The sequence below is a fragment of the Salvelinus fontinalis genome, chromosome 17, assembly GCF_029448725.1.
Source record: "Salvelinus fontinalis isolate EN_2023a chromosome 17, ASM2944872v1, whole genome shotgun sequence".
NCBI lineage: Eukaryota > Metazoa > Chordata > Actinopteri > Salmoniformes > Salmonidae > Salvelinus > Salvelinus fontinalis.
Window position 1 is genome coordinate 48450557 of NC_074681.1, and position 23969 is coordinate 48474525.

At 43.3% G+C, this 23969-nt stretch overlaps 1 protein-coding gene across 24 annotated transcripts in view; it reads right to left on the minus strand.

Annotated features, from left to right (window-relative positions):
* Nucleotides 1-16758: 16758 nt before the first annotated feature.
* The window catches only part of LOC129814510 (discs large homolog 1-like protein), a 254606-nt gene continuing 247395 nt past the window's right edge, over nucleotides 16759-23969 (minus strand). For all 24 annotated transcript variants that reach the window (XM_055867694.1, XM_055867691.1, XM_055867690.1 and 21 more), the window contains 6 exons: nucleotides 23385-23435; nucleotides 23070-23171; nucleotides 22468-22640; nucleotides 19824-19933; nucleotides 19425-19516; nucleotides 16759-19193 (listed from right to left, as the gene is read on the minus strand). In XM_055867694.1, coding sequence (XP_055723669.1) covers nucleotides 19087-19193; nucleotides 19425-19516; nucleotides 19824-19933; nucleotides 22468-22640; nucleotides 23070-23171; nucleotides 23385-23435 — 635 coding nt within the window. In that variant the 3' untranslated portion in view covers nucleotides 16759-19086. The remainder of the gene's footprint in view (nucleotides 19194-19424; nucleotides 19517-19823; nucleotides 19934-22467; nucleotides 22641-23069; nucleotides 23172-23384; nucleotides 23436-23969) is intronic.

Consider the following 23969-nt stretch of genomic DNA (forward strand, 5'->3'; position numbering starts at 1 on the left):
CATGTTTTGTTTCTAAATGTCTGCAAGAGGGAAGGTTTCATTGAGTTGTGAGATAGTATTTTTGCACATATAACACACTGTGGCTGAGGAAAGGCACTACTTCCAATAGGTGAACCCCAAATCAATGTAGTTCTCGTCATATTTGCCCCTCTTCGATGGTCCAACGTCTGTTGTTTGGAGCTTTCCCAGGTAAGGGGGCAGTAGGTCTTCGGATGCATCAGATTCAGAAACTGTCAGTGTCCATGCTAGCTGGGCTAACAGCAAATGTAGAATTACTGATGCTAGCATTGGATGTGCTTGTGGAATATGAACGATTTGTGTCATCGACAGGTGCAGGTGTAGTATTGCGCTGATAGTAGCAGTACTACCAGTAGAGCTGGTATATGTCTCTATAGACATTAATCAATTAATCCATTTTCGAGCTAATAGAATGAGCAGCAGCTACGTTTATCTACATACGGACCATTAGTGGAATTCCCGCGAGAGAGTAATGGTTAATGTGATTGGATGTTAATTATTTGACTAGGCTACCTGCATTTGACATTGTGTGGTTATTTTGCTGAACACTAGATGGTTTAATTATATTTTTGTCAGTGAAACGAGGCTACTCAGGCGAGAAAAAAACCTCACCCAAATGTATAGCCCCATTGGAAAATCTAAATGAACTGTTTGAAAATGAAGAAAGAAATAAATAAAAATAAATACATTTTTTGTTTGGCAGACCCCCGACTGCATTGCACGTACCCCAGTTTGTGATTACCTGCTCATCACTACTTGCTTGTTTTGTCAGAAAGTGGAATTAAGCTAACTACCCAAAATTTCGCAACCATGAATTGGCAGAGTTATTTCTGCATTGTGCACCTTTAAATTCTACTGTCTGTTATAAACGGTACTCCATTTCGGGATGCATAGAGTAAAAACTTGAATTTCTAATAGCCTATCTAATAGGCACAATTACAGTAAATGAGAGAAGCATTGTTGGTAAGTAATTGTATGACTACTTCTGGAACATGAACTCGTCATGGCCAGAAAATGTTTTGAATTTATTCTGCAATGGTTATATGTATTATGTTTCTAAATTAAATATTGTCTACTCAAGAAATTTGACATTACAGTACTCAGACGTAGCCTACAAATGTCAATGGAAAAATTAAATGTCTGTTCTACAGTTAAACTAAAATCGGATTGCATAGAGCAAAATACTTGAAATAGCATATCTCTGTACTACTGTGAAGTGGTTCCAAATAAATGAGAGATGGGATGAATGGTAGCCTATCCTAATTTGTTGTAGGCCTATAGGCTTTTCGTGACTATGAAACCACAGAAAAGGTGAAGAATTTATTTTGCAATGATCATGGAAATGAAAGAAATAATAGGAAATAGATGGCATTTTTCTAATTAATTTCAAATTGTATTTGTTACATGCACCAAATACAACAGGTGTAGACTCTCACGCACTGACCACAGAGAGCTGTTTATTTTCTATGTTGGTTGGACATGATAGTGACTAGGGTGGGTCATCTAGGTGATTAGTGATTTATGTTGGCCTGGTTCCCAATCAGAGACAGCTGTTTATCGTTGTCTCTGATTGGGGATCATATTTAGGCAGCCAATTCCCCATTGTTCTTTCTGGGATCTTGACTACGGATAGTTGCCTGTTAGCACTATTATTTAGCTTCACTTTTCGTTTGGTATTTTGTTGTTTTTGTTCGGTGTTCATTTAATAAAGTATTGTCTACTTCTACTTCCTTCCTGTTGAATCTGCAGACGTGTTGCTGTGCGTTTTGTTGCTGTGCGATTTGCTGCGAACTTTACTTTACTTTGCTAGCTGACAACTTTACGTTTTTTGTTTTGTTTCTGTTTTTAATTACCGTTTATATTTTTAGTTTTTCCATCGCAACTTTTTTCCCTCATTCAACCTTTTCACTCCGGACGCTTTATCTGGACATGGTTCGTCAACACCTTCAACAGCCGAAGCTAAGTAGTAACATTAACATGATGTCTTCTAATTGCAGTCGCTGTACTCATAATATACAGGAGAACGATCGCCTTACGGCGAAAATAGCTGTGCTGCAAGCCCAGCTTCAGACGCAATCGTTAGGCAAGGGTATTTTCAGTGTAGGAAAGGAAGAAACAGCGTCTGTGCCACCAGTAAGTACAGATAGTAACGTTAGTATAAATCCCCCCGCACAGTCCCCGCAGCCGGACAACTTTCTCATGGCTTCTGGAGGGAAATGCTGTTGGAATGCTCAACCGGTGTCGCTCATTCAGCCGACAGAAACTTTCAACCGGTTTTCCCCATTATGTAGTGAGTCTGAGTCTGAGTCTTCTCTTGTCTCTACTCCTCCCGTTACGGGGTCTGAGACGCCGAAGGCTCCCACCGTTAGCTCTGACAAATTGAAAACCCTAGTCATTGGCGACTCCATTACCCGCAGTATTAGACTTAAAACGAATCACCCAGCGATCATACACTGTTTACCAGGGGGCAGGGCTACCGACGTTAAGGCTAATCTTAAGATGGTGCTGGCTAAAGCTAAATCTGGCGAGTGTAGAGAGTATAGAGATATTGTTATCCACGTCGGCACCAACGATGTTAGGATGAAACAGTCAGAGGTCACCAAGTGCAACATAGCTTCAGCGTGTAAATCAGCTAGAAAGATGTGTCGGCATCGAGTAATTGTCTCTGGCCCCCTCCCAGTTAGGGGGAGTGACGAGCTCTACAGCAGAGTCTCAGCACTCAATCGCTGGTTGAAAACTGTTTTCTGCCCCTCCCAAAAGATAGAATTTGTAGATAATTGGCCCTCTTTCTGGGACTCACCCACAAACAGGACCAAGCCTGACCTGCTAAGGAGTGACGGACTCCATCCTACCTGGAGGGGTGCTCTCATCTTATCTACCAACATAGATAGGGCTCTAACTCCTTTAGCCCCACAATGAAATAGGGTGCAGGCCAGGCAGCAGGCTGTTAGCCAACCTGCCAGCTTAGTGGAGTCTGCCAATAGCACAGTCAGTGTAGTCAGCTCAGCCATACCCATTGAGACTGTGTCTGTGCCTCGACCTAGGTTGGGCAAAACTAAACATGGCGGTGTTCGCCTTAGCAATCTTATCAGGATAAAGACCTCCTCCATTCCTGCCATTATTGAAAGAGATCGTGATACCTCACATCTCAAAATAGGGTTACTTAATGTTAGATCCCTCACTTCAAAGGCAGTCATAGTCAATGAACTAATCACTGATCATAATCTTGATGTGATTGGCCTGACTGAAACATGGCTTAAGCCTGATGAATTTACTGTGTTAAATGAGGCCTCACCTCCTGGTTACACTAGTGACCATATCCCCCGTGCATCCCGCAAAGGCGGAGGTGTTGCTAACATCTACGATAGCAAATTTCAATTTACAAAAAAAAAAATGGCGTTTTCGTCTTTTGAGCTTCTAGTCATGAAATCTATGCAGCCTACTCAATCACTTTTTATAGCTACTGTTTACAGGCCTCCTGGGCCATATACAGCGTTCCTCTCTGAGTTTCCTGAATTCCTATCAGACCTTGTAGTCATAGCAGATCATATTCTAATTTTTGGTGATTTTAATATTCACATGGAGAAGTCCACAGACCCACTCCAAAAGTCTTTCGGAGCCATCATCGACTCAGTGGGTTTTGTCCAACATGTCTCTGGACCTACTCACTGCCACAGTCATACTCTGGACCTAGTTTTGTCCCATGGAATAAATGTTGTAGATCTTAATGTTTTTCCACATAATCCTGGACTATCGGACCACCATTTTATTACGTTTGCAATCGCAACAAATAATCTGCTCAGACCCCAACCAAGGAGCATCAAAAGTCGTGCTATAAATTCTCAGACAACACAAAAATTCCTTGATGCCCTTCCAGACTCCTTCTGCCTACCCAAGGACGTCAGAGGACAAAAATCAGTTAACCACTTAACTGAGGAACTCAATTTAACCTTGCGCAATACCCTAGATGCAGTTGCACCCCTAAAAACGAAAAACATTTGTCATAAGAAACTAGCTCCCTGGTATACAGAAAATACCCGAGCTTTGAAGCAAGCTTCCAGGAAATTGGAACGGAAATGGCGCCACACAAAACTGGAAGTCTTCCGACTAGCTTGGAAAGACAGTACCGTGCAGTACCGAAGAGCCCTCACTGTTGCTCGATCATCCTACTTTTCCAACTTAATCGAGGAAAATAAGAACAATCCAAAATTTATTTTTGATACTGTTTGCAAAGCTAACTAAAAAGCAGCATTCCCCAAGAGAGGATGGCTTTCACTTCAGCAGTAATACATTCATGAACTTCTTTGAGGAAAAGATCATGACCATTAGAAAGCAAATTACGGACTCCTCTTTGAATCTGCGTATTCCTCCAGGGCTTAGCTGTCCTGGATCTGCACAGCTCTGCGAGGGCCTGGGATCGGGAGAGACACTTAAGTGTTTTAGTACTATATCTCTTGACACAATGATGAAAATAATCATGGCCTCTAAACCTTCAAGCTGCATACTGGATCCTATTCCTACTAAACTGCTGAAGGAGCTGCTTCCTGTGCTTGGCCCTCCTATGTTGAACATAATAAACAGCTCTCTATCCACCGGATGTGTACCAAACTCACTAAAAGTGGCAGTGATAAAGCCTCTCTTGAAAAAGCCAAACCTTGACCCGGAAAATATAAAAAACTATCGGCCTATATCGAATCTTCCATTCCTCTCAAAAATTTTAGAAAAAGCTGTTGCGCAGCAACTCACTGCCTTTCTGAAGACAAACAATGTATACGAAATGCTTCAGTCTGGTTTTAGACCCCATCATAGCACTGAGACTGCACTTGTGAAGGTGGTAAATGACCTTTTAATGGCGTCAGACCGAGGCTCTGCATCTGTCCTCGTGCTACTAGACCTTAGTGCTGCCTTTGACACCATCGATCACCACATTCTTTTGGAGAGACTGGAAACCCAAATTGGTCTACACGGACAAGTTCTGGCCTGGTTTAGATCTTACCTGTCGGAAAGATATCAGTTTGTCTCTGTGAATGGTCTGTCCTCTGACAAATCAACTGTACATTTCGGTGTTCCTCAAGGTTCCGTTTTAGGACCACTATTGTTTTCACTATATATTTTACCTCTTGGGGATGTTATTCGAAAACATAATGTTAACTTTCACTGCTATGCGGATGACACACAGCTGTACATTTCAATGAAACATGGTGAAGCCCCAAAATTGCCCTCGCTAGAAGCCTGTGTTTCAGACATAAGGAAGTGGATGGCTGAAAACTTTCTACTTTTAAACTCGGACAAAACAGAGATGCTTGTTCTAGGTCCCAAGAAACAAAGAGATCTTCTGTTAAATCTGACAATTCATCTTGATGGTTGTAAAGTCGTCTCAAATAAAACTGTGAAGGACCTCGGCGTTACTCTTGACCCTGATCTCTCTTTTGACGAACATATCAAGACTGTTTCAAGGACAGCTTTTTTCCATCTACGTAACATTGCAAAAATCAGAAATTTTCTGTCCAAAAATGATGCAGAAAAATGAATCCATGCATTTGTTACTTCTAGGTTAGACTACTGCAATGCTCTACTTTCCGGCTACCCGGATAAAGCACTAAATAAACTTCAGTTAGTGCTAAATACGGCTGCTAGAATCCTGACTAGAACCAAGAAATTTGATCATATTACTCCAGTGCTAGCTTCCCTACACTGGCTTCCCGTTAAGGCAAGGGCTGATTTCAAGGTTTTACTGTTAACCTTTAAAGCGTTACATGGGCTTGCTCCTACCTATCTTTCCGAGTTGGTCCTGCCGTACATACCTACACGTACGCTACGGTCACAAGACGCAGGCCTCCTAATTGTCCCTAAAATTTCTAAGCAAACAGCTGGAGGCAGGGCTTTCTCCTATAGATCTCCATTTTTATGGAACAGTCTGCCTACCCATGTGAGAGACGCAGACTCAGTCTCAACCTTTAAGTCTTTACTGAAGACTTATCTCTTCAGTAGGTCATATGATTGAGTGTAGTCTGGCCCAGGAGTGTGAAGGTGAACGGAAAGGCTCTGGAGCAACGAACCGCCCTTGCTGTCTCTCCAGGGCCGGTTCCCCTCTCTCCACTGGGATTCTCTGCCTCTAACCCTGTTACTGGGGCTGAGTCACTGGCTTGCTGGTGCTCTTTCATGCCGTCCCTAGGAGGGGTGCGTCACTTGAGTGGGTTGAGTTACTGACGTGAACTTCCTGTCTGGGTTGGCGCCCCCCCCTGGTTGTGCTGTGGTGGAGACCTTTGTGGGCTATACTCGGCCTTGTCTCAGGATTGTAAGTTGGTGGTTGAGGATATCCCCTAGTGGTGTGGGGGCTGTGCTTTGGCAGAGTGGGTGGGGTTATATCCTTCCTGTTTGGCCCTGTCCGGGGGTTTCTTCGGATGGGGCCACAGTGTCTCCTGACCGCTCCTGTCTCAGCCTCCAGTATTTATGCTGCAGTAGTTTATGTGTCGGGGGGCTAGGGTCAGTTGGTTATACCTGGAATACTTCTCCTGTCTTATCCAGTGTCCTGTGTGAATTTAAGTATGCTCTCTCTAATTCTCTCGTTCTCTCTTTCTCTCTGAGAACCTGAGCCCTAGGACCATACGTTAGGACTACCGGGCATGCTGACACCTTGCTGTCCCCAGTCCGCCCGGCCTTGCTGCTATTCCAGTTTCAACTGTTTCTGCCTGCGGTTACGAAACCCCTACCTGTCCCAGACCTGCTGTTTTCAACTCTTAATGATCGGCTATGAAAAGCCAACTGAGATTTATTCCTGATTATTATTTGACCATGCTTGTCATTTATGAACATTTTGAAAATCTTGGCTCTCTCTAATTTTCTCCTTCTCTCTTTCTTTCTCTCGGAGGACCTGGGCCCTGGACCATGCGTCGGGACTGCCGCCCGTGGTGACTCCTTGCTGTCCCCAGTCAGCCTGGCCTTGCTGCTATTCCAGTTTCAGCTGTTCTGCCTGCGGTTATGGAACCGCCACCTGTCCCAGACCTGTTGTTTTTCAACTCTTAATGATCAGCTATGAAAAGGCAACTGAAAATTATTCATGATTATTATTTGACCATGCTTGTCACTTATGAACATTTTTGAACATCTTGGCATAGTTCTGTTATAATCTCCACCCGGCACAGCCAGAAGAGGACTGGCCACCCCTCATAGCCTGGTTCCTCTCTAGGTTTCTTCCTAGGTTTTGGCCTTTCTAGGGAGTTTTTCCTAGCCACCGTGCTTCTACACCTGCATTCTAGCTGTTTGGGGTTTTAGGCTGGGTTTCTGTACAGCACTTCGAGATATTATCTGATGTACGAAGGGCTATATAAAATAAAATTGATTGATTGATTGATTGAATAAAGGAAAATGTACGCCTACCACACTGCACCTTGGTCCACTCATTATGACGAGCGTGACAAAAGATCCCACCACAAACGGACCAAGCAGCGTGGCCAGGAGGAGAAGACATCCTGGACATGGAAGCAGACGCAGGAGGCAGCAAAGGAGGATCAACGGCGACTCCGAAGTTCACGACCACGACAGAAGCCCGAGAGGCAGCCCCCCCCAACAATTGGGGAGGGCACACGGGTTGGTCGGCGAAGACGAGGGGCGAGTCAGAGAGCGAAGAGGATTATTGGGATAGACTGAGCGAGGAGTATTGTGAGATAGTTGAGGGGAGTGATGAGGTAAAGTGGATGTTTTGGTGTCTGGAGCAAGACAGTCGCCGTGAGGAGCGTGGGACCAGTCAGGCACCATGTTTTGCGGAGATACGTAATGTGTCTCCAGTGCGCATCCACAGCCCGGTGGGTTCTGTACCAGCTCCTCGCACTTGCCATGCTAAAGTGAGCATCCAGCCAGGACGCGTTGTGCCAGCTCTATGCTTCTGACCTCCAATGCGCCTCCACGGCCCAGTATATCCTGCGCCGGCCATACGTACTGTCTCCCCAGTACGCCTTCACAGCCCAGTGCGTCCTGTGCACCCTCCCCGCACTCACTCTGAAGTGCGTGTCATCAGCCCGGGGGCCACTTGTACCGGTCCCATGCATCAGGCCTCCAGTCCGCCTCGACAGTTTCCAGTCCGGCGCTTCCGGCGACAGTTCCCAGTCCGGAGCTTCCGGCGACGTTTCACAGTCCAGAACCTCCTACGACGGTCCACAGTCCGGAAACTCCTACGACAGTCCACAGTCTGGAACCTCCTACGACGGTCCACGGTCCGGAACCTCCTGAGACAATCCACGGTCCAGAACCTCCTGAGACGGTCTACAGTCCGGAACCTCCTGAGACGGTCTGCGGTCCGGAGCCTACTGAGACAGTCTGCGGTCCGGAGCCTCCAGCATTGGGCTGTGGTCCTGAGCCTCCAGCGACGTTCTGCGGTCCAGAGTCTCCAGCGACGGTTGGCAGTCCAAAGCCTCCAGCGACAGTCTGCAGTCCAGAGCCTTCAGCAGGGGTTCCCAGTCCGGAGCCTCCGGCGACGATCTACGGTCCGGAGCCTCCGGCAACGATCCACGGTCCGGTTCCTCCGGCGACGATCCACGGTCCAGAGCCTCCGGCGACGACCCACGGTCCGGTTCCTCCGGCGACGACCCACGGCCCGGTTCCTCCGGCGACGACCCACGGTCCGGTTCCTCCGGCGAGGATCCATGGTCCGGAGCTTCCGGCGACGATCCCCGCACCAGAGCCGCCATGGAGGATGACGTATCTGCGAGCGGAGTGGGTACTTCGCCCCGCACCGGAGCCGCCCCGACGGTAGATGCCCACCAGGACCCTCCCCTATTGAGTCAGGTTTTCCGGGTCGGAGTCCGCAGCTTTGGGGGGGGTGTACTGTCATGCCCTGACCATAGAGAGCTGTTTATTCTCTATGTTGGTTGGGGCGTGATAGTGACTAGGGTGGGTCATCTAGGTGATTAGTGATTTATGTTGGCCTGGTATGGTTCCCAATCAGAGACAGCTGTTTATCGTTGTCTCTGATTGGGGATCACATTTAGGCAGCCAATTCCCCATTGTTCTTTGTGGGATCTTGACTATGGATAGTTGCCTGTTAGCACTATTATTTAGCTTTACGTTTCGTTTGGTATTTTGTTGTTTTTGTTCGGTGTTCATTTAATAAAGGAAAATGTACGCCTCCCACGCTACACCTTGGTCCACTCATTATGACAAGCGTGACAGTAGACCTTACCGTGAAATGCTTACTTACAAGACCTTAAACCAACAATGCAGTTTTACGAGAAAAGTTAAGAAAATATATATAATTTTTTTTTTTATTACAATGACATAACAATAACGAGGCTATATACAGGGTGCACCGAGTCCGGTACAGGTTAGTCGAGGTAATTTGTACGTGTAGGTTGTCACGCCCTGACCATAGTTTGCTTTGTATGTTTATATGTTTTGTTTGGTCAGGGTGTGATCTGAGTGGGCATTCTATGTTGTATGTCTAGTTTGTCTGTTTCTGTGTTTGGCCTGATATGGTTCTCAATCAGAGGCAGGTGTTAGTCGTTGTCTCTGATTGGGAACCATATTTAGGTAGCCTGTTTTGTCGTTGTGGGTGATTGTCTATGTGTAGTGTTTGTGTCAGCACGAGTGTTCATTAGCTTCACGGTTGTCACTTTGTGGTTTTGTAGTGTTCAGTTTTTCCATTAAAATGACGAACACTTACTTTCTCGCTTCTCCTCATCAGATGAGGAGGACGAAGACAGCCGTGACATAGGTATGGGTAAAGTGACTATGCATAGATAATAAACAGCGAGTAGCAGCATTGTAAAATCAAAGGGGGGGTTTCAATGCAAATAATCCGTGTGGCCATTTGATTAATTGTTCAGCAGTCTTATGGCTTTGGGGGTAGAAGCTGTTAAGGCCTCCCGAGTGGTGCAGCGGTCTAAGGCACTGCATCGCAGGCGTCACTATAGACAAGAAGAGTCACTATAGACAAGAGTTCGATCCCGGGCAGTGTCGCAGCCGGTCGTGACTGGGAGACCCATGAGGTGATGCACAATTGGCCCAGCGTCGTCCAGGTTTGGGGAGGGTTTGGCCCTATATATATATATACTGTATGTGATGGGATGTACAGTATAGACATTATGGACAGCATGCGGATAGAATATGTAGTATATCTAAGGAATGCATAGGATAGAGTAGTATACAGTTGACGTCGGGAGTTTACATACACTTAGGTTGGAGTCATTAAAACTTGTTTTCAACCACTCCACAAATTTCTTGTTAACAAACTGTAGTTTTGGTAAGTCGGTTAGGACATCTATTTTGTGCATGGCACAAGTAATCTTTCCAACAATTGTTTACAGACAGATTATTTCACTTAGCATTCACTGTATAACAATTCCAGTGGGTCAGAAGTTAATATCCACTAAGTTGATTGTGTCTTTAAACAGCTTGGAAAATTCCAGAAAATGATGTCATAGCTTTAGACGCTTCTGATAGGCTAATTGACATAATTTGAGTCAATTGGAGGTGTACCTGTGGATGTATTTCAAGGCCTACCTTCAAACTCAGAGCCTCTTTGCTTGACATCATGGGAAAATCAAAAGAAATCAGCCAAGACTTCAGAAAATAAATTGTAGGCCTCCACAAGTCTGGTTCATCCTTGGGAGCAATTTCCAAACACTTGAAGGTACCACATTCATCTGTACAAACAATAGTACGCAAGTATAAACACCATGGGACCCCGCAGCCGTCATACCGCTCAGGAGGGAGACGCGTTCTGTCTCCTAGAGATGAACGTACTTTGGTGCGAAAAGTGCAAATCAATCCCATAACAACAGCAAAGGACCTTGTGAAGATGCTGGAGGAAATAGGTACAAAAGTATCTATATCCACAGTAAAACGAGTCCTATATCGACATAACCTGAAAGGACGCTCAGCAAGGAAGAAGCCACTGCTCCAAATCCGCAATAAAAAAATCAGACTACTGTTTGCAGCTGCATATGGGGACAAAGATTGTACTTTTTGGAGAAATGTCCTCTAGTCTGGTGAAACAAAAATGGAACTGTTTGGCCATAATGACCATCATTATGGTTGGAGGAGAAGGGGGATTCTTGCAAGCCGAAGAAAACCATCCCAAATGTGAAGCACGGGGGTGGCAGCATCATGTTGTGGGGGTACTTTGCTGCAGGAGGGAGTGGTGCACTTCACAAAATAGATGGCATCATGAGGATTGAAAATTATGTGGATATATTGAAGCAACATCTCAAGACATCAGTCAGGAAGTTAAAGCTTGGTCGCAAATGGGTCTTCCAAATAGACAATGTCCCCAAGCATACTTCCAAAGTTGTGGCAAAATGGCTTAAGGACAACGAAGTCAAGTTATTGGAGTGGCCATCACAAAGCCCTGACCTAAATCCTATAGAACATTTGTGGGCAGAACTGAACAAGTGTGTGTGAATAAGGAGGCCTACAAACCTGACTCAGTTACACCAGCTCTGTCAGGAGGAATGGGCCAAAAAATGTGGGCCAACTTATTGTGGAAAGCTTGTGGAAGGCTACCCGAAATGGTATACCCAAGTTAAACAATTTAAAGGCAATGCTACCAAATACCAATTGAGTGTATGTAAACTTCTGACCCACTAAGAATGTGATGAAAGAAGTAAAAGCTGAAATAGATAATAATTCTCTCTACTATTATTCTGACATTTCACATTCTTAAAATAAAGTGGTGATCCTAACTGACATAAGACAGGGCATTTTTACTAGGATTGAATGTCAGGAATTGTGAAAAACTGAGTTTAAATGTATTTGGCTAAGGTGTATGTAAACTTCCGACTTCAACTGTAGACACACTATAGCACCAGTAGCATTCATCATGGCAGCAGGGGGCGGTAAATCTCAGCAACAAATAAATGTGTATTGTCACGTCCTGACCATAGAGTCATTATTTTCTATGGTGGAGTAGGTCAGGGCGTGACGGGGGGTTAGTCTAGTTTATTATTTCTATGTGGGTGTTCTAGTTTTCATGTTTCTATGTTGGTGATTTGTATGATTCCCAATTAGAGGCAGCTGGTAATCGTTGTCTCTAATTGGGGATAGTGTTTGTTCCCACTTGTGTTTGTGGGATATTGTTTATGGGTAGTTGTATGTCAGCACTCCATTATCGTCACGTTTCGTTATTAGTTTATTGTTTTTTCTTAGTTTCACTCGTAATAAATTATGTGGAACTCAACATTCGCTTTGGTCCGTTTCTACAAACGAACGTGACATGTATTCTGGTTTATGGACATATAGTGCCTTTGGAAAGTATTCAGACCCCTTGACTTTTTAAAAATGCTGTTACGTTACAGCCTTATTAAATTATGGATGAAATTAGACATTTTCCTCAGCAATCTACACACAACACCCCATAATGACAAAGCGAAAACAGGTTTACATTTTTTTTGTATTAAAAATAAACGTATTAAAAATAAAAACAGAAATATCGTATTTACTTAAGTATTAAGACACTTTGCTATGAGACTCTTAATTGAGCTAAGGTGCATCCTGTTTCCATTGATCATGCTTGAGATGTTTCTACAACTTGATTGGAGTCCACCTGTGGTAAATTCAATTGATGGGACATGATTTGGAAAGGCACACAATGCTCCCCATCCAATCTGACAGAGTTTGAGAGGATCTGCAGAGAAGAATGGGAGAAACTCCCCAAATACAGGTGTGCCATGCTTGTAGCGTCATACCCAAGAAGACTCGAGACTGTAATCGCTGCCAAAGGTGCTTCAACAATGTACCGAGTAAAGGATCTGAATGCTTATGTAAATGTATATTTCAGTAAAAAAAAAAAAATATTTATTTAAATTAGCAAACATAAAAAAAAACTGTTTTTGCTTTGTCATTATGGGGTATTGTGTGTACATTCATGATGAATTTAAAAATATATACATATTTTAGAAAAAAAGGCAGTAACGTAAAAAAAATGTGGAAAAAGTAAAGTTTTAAAGACGGCACTGTATCTACAACCAAGAGATCACATTTCTTGAGAACAGAAATATTTAAAGATCGGGCCTCCATGAAATTTGATTTTGCATATATGGCCACTTTTCCCCTTTCTGCAATCTGTCACATCTAAATACGGTACATTATAATCATATACACTACTGGTCAAACATTTTAGAACACCTACTCATTCAAGGGTTTTCTTTATTTTTACTATTTTCTACATTGAAGAAAAATAGTGAAGACATCAAAACTCTGAAAAAACACTTTTGGAATCATGTAGTTAAAGGGCGCTTCGCTGGTGACACTGTCTGTGATTTATTTACACACCTCCAGGCTGTGTAAAGGCTATTTTTACCAAGAAGGAGAGTGATGGAGTGCTGCATCAGATGACCTGGCCTCCACAATCCCCCGACCTCAACCAAATTGAGACGGTTTGTGATGAGTCGGACCACAGAGTGAAGAAAAAGCAGCCAACAAGTGCTCAGCATATGTGGGAACTCCTTCAAGACTGTTGGGAAAGCATTCAAGGTGAACCTATTTGAGAGAATGACAAGAGTGTGCAAAGCTGTCAACAAGGCAAAGGGTGGCTATTTCAAGAACCTCAAAAATATACACTGCTCAAAAAAATAAAGGGAACACTAAAATAACACATCCTAGATCTGAATGAATGAGATATTCTTATTAAATACTTTTTTCTTTACATAGTTGAATGTGCTGACAAAAAATCACACAAAAATTATCAATGGAAATCAAATTTATCAACCCATGGAGGTCTGGATTTGGAGTCACACTCAAAATTAAAGTGGAAAACCACACTACAGGCTGATCCAACTTTGATGTAATGTCCTTAAAACAAGTCAAAATGAGGCTCAGTTGTGTGTGTGGCATCCACGTGCCTGTATGACCTCCCTACAACGCCTGGGCATGCTCCTGATGAGGTGGCGGATGGTCTCCTGAGGCATCTCCTCCCAGACCTGGACTAAAGCATCCGCCAACTCCTGGACAGTCTGTGGTGCAATGTGGCGTTGGTGGATGGAGCAAGACATGATGTCCCAGATGTGCTCAATTGGATTCAGGTCTGGGGAACGGGTGGGCCAGTCCATAGCATCAATGCCTTCCTCTTGCAGGAACTGCTGACACTCTAGCCACATGAGGTCTAGCATTGTCTTGCTTAGGAGGAACCCAGGGCCAACCGCACCAGCATATGGTTTCACAAGGGGTCTGAGGATCTCATCTCGGTACCTAATGGCAGTCAGGCTACCTCTGGCGAGCACATGGAGGGCTGTGCGGCCCCCCAAAGAAATGCCACCCCACACCATGACTGACCCACCGCCAAACCGGTCATGCTGGAGGATGTTGCAGGCAGCAGAAAGTTCTCCACGGCGTCTCCAGACTCTGTCACGTGCTCAGTGTGAACCTGCTTTCATCTGTGAAGAGCACAGGGCGCCAGTGGCGAATTTGCCAATCTTGGTGTTCTCTGGCAAATGCCAAACGTCCTGCACGGTGTTGTGCTGTAAGCACAACCCCCACCTGTGGACGTCGGGCCCTCATACCACCCTCATGGAGTCTGTTTCTGGCCGTTTGAGCAGACACATGCACATTTGTGGCCTGCTGGAGGTCATTTTGCAGGGCTCTGGCAGTGCTCCACCTGCTCCTCCTTGCACAAAGGCGGAGGTAGCGGTCCTGCTGCTGGGTTGTTGCCCTCCTACGGCCTCCTCCACGTCTCCTGATGTACTGGCCTGTCTCCTAGTAGCGCCTCCATGCTCTGGACACTACGCTGACAGACACAGCAAACCTTCTTGCCACAGCTCGCATTGATGTGCCATCCTGGATGAGCTGCACTACCTGAGCCACTTGGGTTGTAGACTCCGTCTCATGCTACCACTAGAGTGAAAGCACCGCCAGCATTCAAAAGTGACCAAAACATCAGCCAGGAAGCATAGGAACTGAGAAGTGGTCTGTGGTCACCACCTGCAGAACCACTCCTTTATTGGGGGTGTCTTGCTAATTGCCTATCATTTCCACCTGTTGTCTATTCCATTTGCACAACAGCATGTGAACTTTATTGTCAATCAGTGTTGCTTCCTAAGTGGGCAGTTTGATTTCACAGAAGTGTGATTGACTTGGAGTTACATTGTGCTGTTTAAGTGTTCCCTTTATTTTTTTGAGCAGTGTATATATTTTGATTTGTTTAAATACATGATTCCATAGTTTTGATGACTTGACTATTATTCTACAATGTAGAAAATAGTACAAATAAAGAAAAAACCTTGAATGAGTATGTGTTCTAAAACTTTTGACTAGTACTGTATATCTTACAGATACATTGATATGGATGTTGGAATATATTTTACAAAATATTTTCTAATACATTTTAATATATATTTACCAAATATATCAATACATATATTTGTGACATATACTGAAAAACAATATAAAACGCAACATGCAACAATTTTACTGAGTTACATTTCATATAACGAAATCAGTTATTAATTTAGGCCCTAATCTATGAATTTCACATGACTGGGCAGGGGCGCAGCCATTGTTGGGCCTGGGAGGCCATAGATCCACTAACTGGGGAGACAGGCCCACCCAATCAGAATGAGTTTTCCCCACAAAAGGGCTTTATTACAGACAGAAATACTCCTCAGTTTCATCAGCTGTCTGGGTAGCTGGTCTTAGAGGATCCTGCAGGAGAAGAGGCTGATTGTAGAGGTCCTGGGCTGGCGTGGTCTGCGAATCTCTAAAACGGCGTTGGTGGCGGCTTATGGTAGAGAAATTAACATAAAATTCTTTGGCAACAGCTTGTGGACATTCCTGCAATCAGCATGCCAAATGCACACTCCCTCAAAACTTTAGAGATCTGTGGCCAAACTGCACATTTTAGAGTGGCCTTTTATTTTCCCCCGCACAAGGTGCACCTGTGTAATGATCATGCTGTTTAATCAGCTTCTTGATATACCACACCTGTCAGTTGGATGGATTATCTTTGCAAAGGAGAAATGCTCACTAACAGGGATGTAAACAAAATTGGAGGGAAATTTTGCACATATGCTCTTGTGCATATGGAACATTTCTGGTACCTTTTATTTCAGCTCATGAAACATGGGACCAAAGCTTTACATGTTGCGTTTATATTTTTGTTCAGTATACCCTTTCCATACATTCCGTAATCCAATTTTAAATATTTCACGTATCCTAAAAAATGTATAAAAAATATATTTGATCTGTTTCCCCCCCTTATGGGCTATTATTGAGTGCTTTTCTCAATAGTGTAGTGGAGTGTTGTGAGCATAACAGTATGTGGAAAAGAATAAACCCTTACAAATTAGATTCTCAATAGACTGAATAGAGCATGCTTTTTAGTCCAAGAGAAGGCTTGAGCAGGGTCCAGGAAACTGGCTCCTATAAGAGGCATCCAACCATATTGCTGTTACCAGTTTGGGGTGGCTTTTGACTCTTGCTGCCTCTGTCTGACTTCCCCAATAGGCCGAGTGTGCTTGTCTGTTGCAATGACCTAATGATGTACATCTTCAAATGTTTAAAAAAGTAATGTTGCGCTCATGGGAATGTCATTCCTTGAGCACCAGCCTACAGATGTCTTGAAATCAAGCGCAATTTGCACATGAAAATGTCATTGGATATCTCAACAATCATCAACAGCCATCTTCAGACCCACATATATTTCTACAATACACACACTAACAAACAATTGGAGGGGTGGTCAATTGAAATAGGGTTTACGATCTGGCACTACACACACACAACAGAAAGACAATACTCGCACCCACACCACAGTAGGTTGTATGAGAAATGTTTTATTTTTTTATTCAATTATGAGCCATTCTCCTCTCTGATTAATGGAATGAATGAGAATCGGTAGGTTATTTACATGTTTCCAGACAGTCCCCCAAAATTCTGAAGAAAAGTGGAGGTGGTGAGGTGATGGAAGAAGCAGTTTTGTAGTGTAGAAAAAGCCATTATCTTGAAGGCGAGGACGGGGGAGGCCTCGCTGAGGGACACAAGCCATGTGTAGAGCCCTCCGTTGAACGAAGTCTATAAAAAAAAGTCCAATGGGTCAAGTCTGGACCTTCAGTTCCCATATCTACTATAGAACCGGCATCATTGCATTCTGGAAAAAAAACACTCAAGAATAGCCAGTACATTCCTCACGTGAAGCTGTGTTGTTTTCAAGTCAGGGCCTTTAAACATTTGGCAGGTGTAATAAACAAATGTTATGTTATTTAATATTTTTGCTATATTACTTCTAGTCATCTGTAGTTTTATGGGTTACATCGTTTTTTTCCCAAAATCGTGTAGGTTATCACATGATGTAAAGACAACTAGTCGGTTACTATAATAGGACACGGGAGGATTCTAGCTGCCATAGTGGCCCTTTCTGAGACTGCTCTCTAATCTAAAACATGGGTTTTACCTGGGCAGGGGAAGGGGTCTCTAGTCCTGGTACAGTAGAGACTAACTGCTCTGGGGTGAAGTTTCCGCCAGGTGCAGATCTAGGATCAGCTTCCCCTCCATCAATCCTAACCTTCACTATTGGGGAGAAAATGCTAAACTGACCCAAGATCAGAGTCTAGGGGCAACTTCACCTTACACCTCAAACTTGAAACAGGGATAATGTTTCACAATAGAGACACCCTGTTCATAATTTTACAGTTTAATCAATAATTGAGGTATTAGTTGTGGGGGAAAAGAGCATACCCATAGGTTCTTTAGAACCACAATAAGGGAGCACTATATTAGAATAATTGTTTTTCTGATGTAGACTAATAATTTCTTTAAAAAAACATTTTTAAAGGAAGTGGTGGTAAAAGAAAACAAAAAAATATATATTTATATTTAAATATCTTTTATACTTTTTTATTTATATATGATTAAAAATGCAATCAAAATAATTCCCATAGTATTAGTGTTTAAGTAAAGTTCAATATAGACTTTTATTATAACAAAATAGGCAGTTTACGGAGGGTTAAATATATGTTAAAATCTCATTGTACAATAAAGTTGTTACATTTTTGCATCTGCATTTTGCTGACAAACCTAAGGACACCTAAAAATGGCAGTTCCTTACTTTTGCATCTGTAAAAGCACTCTCAAAAACAATTCAAACGATCAAAGACGGTCATTTAAACAGCAAGACACAGCTTAAAAACTCTCCATAGTTCTTGCACTGATCTGGTCTCAAACTCAAGTTCTAGAGGGAAGTATGTGTTTTAGTAGAAGCGATATCACATTTTGCTCATGAAAATGTCAATATTATTCCAAGAATCAAACACACATGTAGGATGCAAACGAGAATTACAACTGTACAAACAGTAATGCTGTTTGCATCACACAGTTCTTGTTAAGAGCAGAGGTCAGCGTTACACCCTTTGAATGGACACACTACATACACTCTACCCTCCAGGACTTGAGTTGAAGAACCCTATTCAATCAAGTGCCGCACAAGAAACATCTGTGTGCCGCTCAAAGACACAAAAATTCAATGGCTTTCTAACATGGATACACTGGTAAGGAGCGGGGGGGAAAGTGAATACAACTGGGTTCAAAAAAAATACGAGTACTATGATAAATATGTTGAAGGATGACGGTTGGAGGGTAAAAGAAAGTGGAAAAAAAGGTACTAAAAAGACATGCTGTTAAAGCTATCACGTGCAACGTTTTGCTTTGTGTTTCCGCTACTTATAACCTAATGCCTGAACTTCCTTCGTCTTCGGCCGGAAAAAAACTAGACTTAAATAAGAGGTACTATTAAGCCGTGAGCCACTAAAAAGTTCTTTCACTTTCCTTTTTTCTTAGAAAGTCACCTCCTTTAAACATTAAGGAACTGTACCGTTTGAACAACATCATCTGCCCCTCTGTGCTTTGCTCTGCTGGTCTGGCTATTCGTTGTCAACATCACTGGCCGTCACTGTCACTTCTCGGTCACAGACTTAGGTCATGAGAGAAGCCTGGCAGAGGAGGGGGATTGAGGAAAAGGGGGGTGATAAGGTTCGGGCTGTTTTGGAGGTGGTAGGGTAGTGTTTCCAGTTTCAGCAGAACAGGGCATAAAATCATAAATAAAAAGGAGAGGAGGACGACAGGGGAGTAGAAAGTGTTGTGACCTCTTCATAATTTCTCCTTGGATAGCACCCATATGAACGGGCCAGACTGTTCCTCTATGATCTGCTTGACTTGCTCATAGATCTCCTCCAAGGTGTCTCCTTGAACAATGGCTGAAACAGACACAAAAAAGGCTTATCATCCAATAGCCTTTATATGCATCTACTTGCAATGCTGTGTCTACTCTGTTGCTTTCATTGTCATTTATTTGCCTGTGAAGCCCCTTAAGATTTCCCTGTGTTAAAAAAGGGTGATACACACATAGAAATAAAGTAAACAATTAAATGTTAAACTAACCGTCCCATGTCATGCCAAGATCACAGAGAAATGGGTTAGTTTTTCACCTGTAAAATGCTCGGTGAACTCCTGCTCTAGCTTGGTGGCTCTGTCAAAGGTCTTCCTGCTCTGCTCCTCCGTCAGCCTCTTATTCATCTCCCTGATAGAAAGGGAGAGAACAGCACAGTGAAAACCCTGTACACAACAGTGTCTAGATCCAGGTACTAATTCTGGCAAGAACAACTAGCAATCCAAAACAAATGTAGAAAGATACACCGATACCAGACCTAAACTTCTTTCTTATTTTAAAAATGTTATTTGCAGATTGCATGACACAGGCTTTTGTGCCAGTTAAGCTCCAAACCGACAGAGCTAGTAGCAGCAACCATCAAGTCTGCTAAACTAAGCTGACAGTTGTACCAGGTGGATAAGCATCTAAAGCTGACAGAGAATCAGCTCCCACTCACATGATGTTCTCCACAGACTTGGGTTTGATGAAAACAGCGATGGGATGGAGCTGGGCCAGCTGCAGCCTCTTGATGGCGTTGCCTGACACATCCAGGATGCAGTGTTTGCCCTTAGGGAGGGGAACAGAGAAATCTAGTGGGTGCAGTGTTGTCACGATACAGAAACACAAACCAGACGGAACTCTATGATATGCTTTATGTAAAATATTGTTTGCTGTGCCGGAGTCAGGAGAAGTGGCCTAAGCTTCCGACTCTGGACCACATATGCACCCTGGCGATGGGGGTTCGAGCTCTGTCTTGGCCACCTTCTGTCTATACTATCGGTCTCCCTCTACATTTCCCACTGTACTGTCCCAATATTTGTTTTTGTTATGTGCTGTAGCTTGGAAAATAAAAGACATGACTTTGGGTGACAACATAAGGCATAACTCCTATTAACTGGAGCAGGATTTCACAGAGACCTGAATGAGCCCCTTTGCTTAGTGAGTGAACCTAAAGTTAAACAATGGTGACCCCTTTTAGCTACCTAGGGCACATGTACACTAGCGGTCAAAAGTTTTAGAACACCTACTCATTCAAGGGTTTTTCTTGATTTGTACTATTTCCTATAGTGAAGAATAATAGTGAAGACATACAAACTATAAAATAACACATACGGAATCATGTAGTAACCAAAAAAGTGTTAAACAAATCCAAATATATTTGATATTCTTGAAATAGCCACCCTTTGCCTTGATGACAGCTTTGCACAATCTTGGTATTCTCTCAACCAACTTCACCTTGAATGCTATACCAACAGTCTTGAAGGAGTTCCCACATATGCTGAGCACTTGTTTGTTGCGTTTCCATCACTCTGCAGTCTGACTCATCCCAAAACATCTCAATTTGGTTGAGGTTGGGGGATTGTGGGGGCCAGGTCATCTGATGCAGCACTCCATCACTCTCCTTCTTGGTAAAATAGCCCTTACACAGCCTGGAGGTGTACTGGGTCATTGTTCTGTTGAAAAACAAATGATAGTCCCCACGAACCCCAATCCAGTTGGGATGGCGTATCGCTGCAGAATGCTGTGGTAGCCATGCAGGTTAAGTGTGCCTTGAATTCGAAATAAATGTCACCAGCAAAGCACCCCCACACCATAACACCACATACGGAGATCATCCGTTCACCCACACCGCGTCTCACAAAGACACGGCGGTTGGAACCAAAGATCTCCAATTTGGCCTCCACACCAAAGGATACATTTCCACCAGTCTAATGTCCATTGCTCGTGTTTCTTGGCCCAAGCAATTCTCTTCTTCTTATTGGTGTCCTTTAGTAGTGTTTTCTTTGCAGCAGACCATGAAAGCCTGATTCACACAGTCTCCTCTGAACATCGGATTTTGAGCCAGTTTCATCATAGCGCTTGATGGTTTTTGCGACTGCACTTGAAGAAACTTTCACAGTTCTTGAAATGTTCTGTATTGACTGACCTTCATGTCTTAAAGTAATGATGGACTGTCGTTTCTCTTTGCTTATTTGAGCTGTTCATGCCATAATATGGACTTTTACCAAATAGGGCTATGTTCTGTATATCACCCCCCCCCCCCCCCCACCTTGTCACAACACAACTGATTGGCTCAAACGCATTAAGGAAAGAAGTTCCACAAATTAACTTTTAAGAATGCACACCTGTTAATTGAAATGCATTCCAGGTGACTACCTCATGAAGCTAGTTTTGAGAACGCCAAGAGTGTGCAAAGCTGTTTGGTTCCAACCCGCTGTGTCTTTGTGAGACGCGGTGTGGGTGAACGGATGATCTCCGCATGTGTATTTCCCACCGTGCTGGTGACACACTATGATTTATTTAGAATTCAAGGCACACTTAACCAGCATGGCTACAACAGCATTCTGCAGACAAAACACCATCCCATCTGGTTTGGGCTTGGTGGGACTATCATTTGTTTTTCAACAGGACAATGACCCAACACACCTCCAGGCGGTGTATGGGCTATTTTACCAAGAAGGAGAGGGATGGAGTGCTGCATCAGATGACCTGGCCTCCACAATTCCCCGACCTCAATCAAATTTAGATGGTTTGGGATAAGTCGGACCGCACAGTGATGGAAACGCAGCCAACAAGTGCTCAGCATATGTGGGAACTCCTTCAAGACTGTTGGGAAAGCATTCCAGGTGTAGCTGGTTGAGAGAATGCCAACAGTGTGCAGAGCTGTCATCAAGGCAAAGGGTGGCTATTTGAAGAATCTGTTTAACTTTTTTGTTTACTACATGATTCCATATGTGTTATTTCATAGTGTTGATGTCTTCATTATTATTCTACAATGTAAAAAATAGTAAAAATAAAGAAAAACCCTTGAATGAGTAGGTTTTCTAAAACATTTACCGCTAGTGTGTCTATGCATATTCCTAAAAATCTAAGGGCATATTTATCAACTGGAAATTACTGGGCATCTTACAGACTGTTGATTTTAAGGTGGAACACACTCAAGCATGTTACATCCAGGGTGGGAAAAAAACAGCCTTGGTTGAAAGTACGTCAATACAACCAGCAACGGCTGTTTTTTTCAACCAGTTTTGCCTGCTGTGGTGGGACTGCAGAAAGTGAAGAAGTTCCGTTAAGGATGGCCTTCTATTCTGTTCACGTACCTTCTCTGCCACCTCACGCACCGACTGTACGCTGGTCCCGTACAGGTGGTTGTTGTACTGGCCCGCCTCGATAAACTTGTGGTCCTGGATGTCCTTCTCCATCTGCTCCCTGGACACCACAAAGTGGTAGTCCCTGGTGTCCACCTCATAGTCCCGCTTAGGTCTGGTTGTGTCTGGGGGGAAAGGAAAGGACCAGTGTTAGACATATGGCGGGAACTCCCTCTTTCCCATCTTTACATTAATCCAATGCTTTTAAATGTGTGGGGAAGAGTGCAAAAGTCCCAAATTGCACTCTATATTGCACTACTTTTGAACAAAGTATAAAAGAGTACCATTTGGGATGCATATTTTGTGAGAATTAATGAGAAGAGATCAACTCAGACTGTGATGACTGCGTTAATCAGACTGCGTGACCAAATGGTTGGCCTGCAAGTAGAAACATTTCCTATTTTTACCATGAACAATGTATAAAGAGAAAATTACCATTGTAATGAATGGTGCACGTTTTCTCAGCCACAACTTGTGTTTGAGGAAATAAATAACCTGTAAAAGCGCTGTCTTTTACCACGGCAAACACGTAAGACAAGTAACATTACACTCACGGGGAACACAGGACCCAAATTTGTCGGGGAACTCCGATATCAGGTCGTCGTTTACCCGATCCTTCATGGGACCAAGAATAATCACTGGACGGGTGTAGTTCACTGATGGGAGAACAAAAACCCAACCGCTAACATTGTGTTTGAAAAATCCAAACACAGTCCAGCAATTTGGAAAAACATCACACTTCTAACTGACGTAAATTGTGTTTTTACACACCAACGCCTCCTGAAGCTTTACACATTGAAATCAAATGTAATTTAAATATTAACAAGGCACCAAAGGTATTTGACTGTGATGGAGAAAAAGAAGCTCACCTTCCTGTTGACTGACTGGCTCGTACGACAGCACGTACTCCTCTTGACCACCTGAGAACAACGAGTGACCACAGAAGAACCATGCATTCCATCACACAAGAGTACAGAAAATAATTCCACTTTGATACTGTTCTGTATATATCTATGTTGTTTGTTTTATGCTATGCAAGTGACGTAGCAAGTAGCTTTGTCATTTTTTTTTTTTTTTTTTACATTTGTAGGCTTTTTGAATGGTCTCCAGCTCAAAAATGTAATGAAAGGTATCTGGCAGAAGTAAATTTATCCACAAACACGACTATAATTTGTTATATATCTTATATGACCGTGTTTTCAAGAATTTGATAATATAATCGTCAAGACCATTCAATAGATCAGGGACATGAAAATTAAAGTACGACATAGGAATGTGTCACTTTCACACGGTATTGAAATTACTATTTGAAACCACAAGCTTGGTATATATATATATATGTGTGTTCGCTGACAACGTCAAAAAAGATGTGCACTCTTCCATGGGGCAAACGTCATTGTGCTGTTCTGATTCTGGATGGTTAGGTTGCTAGCAAGAATGACAAGAAACTGCCA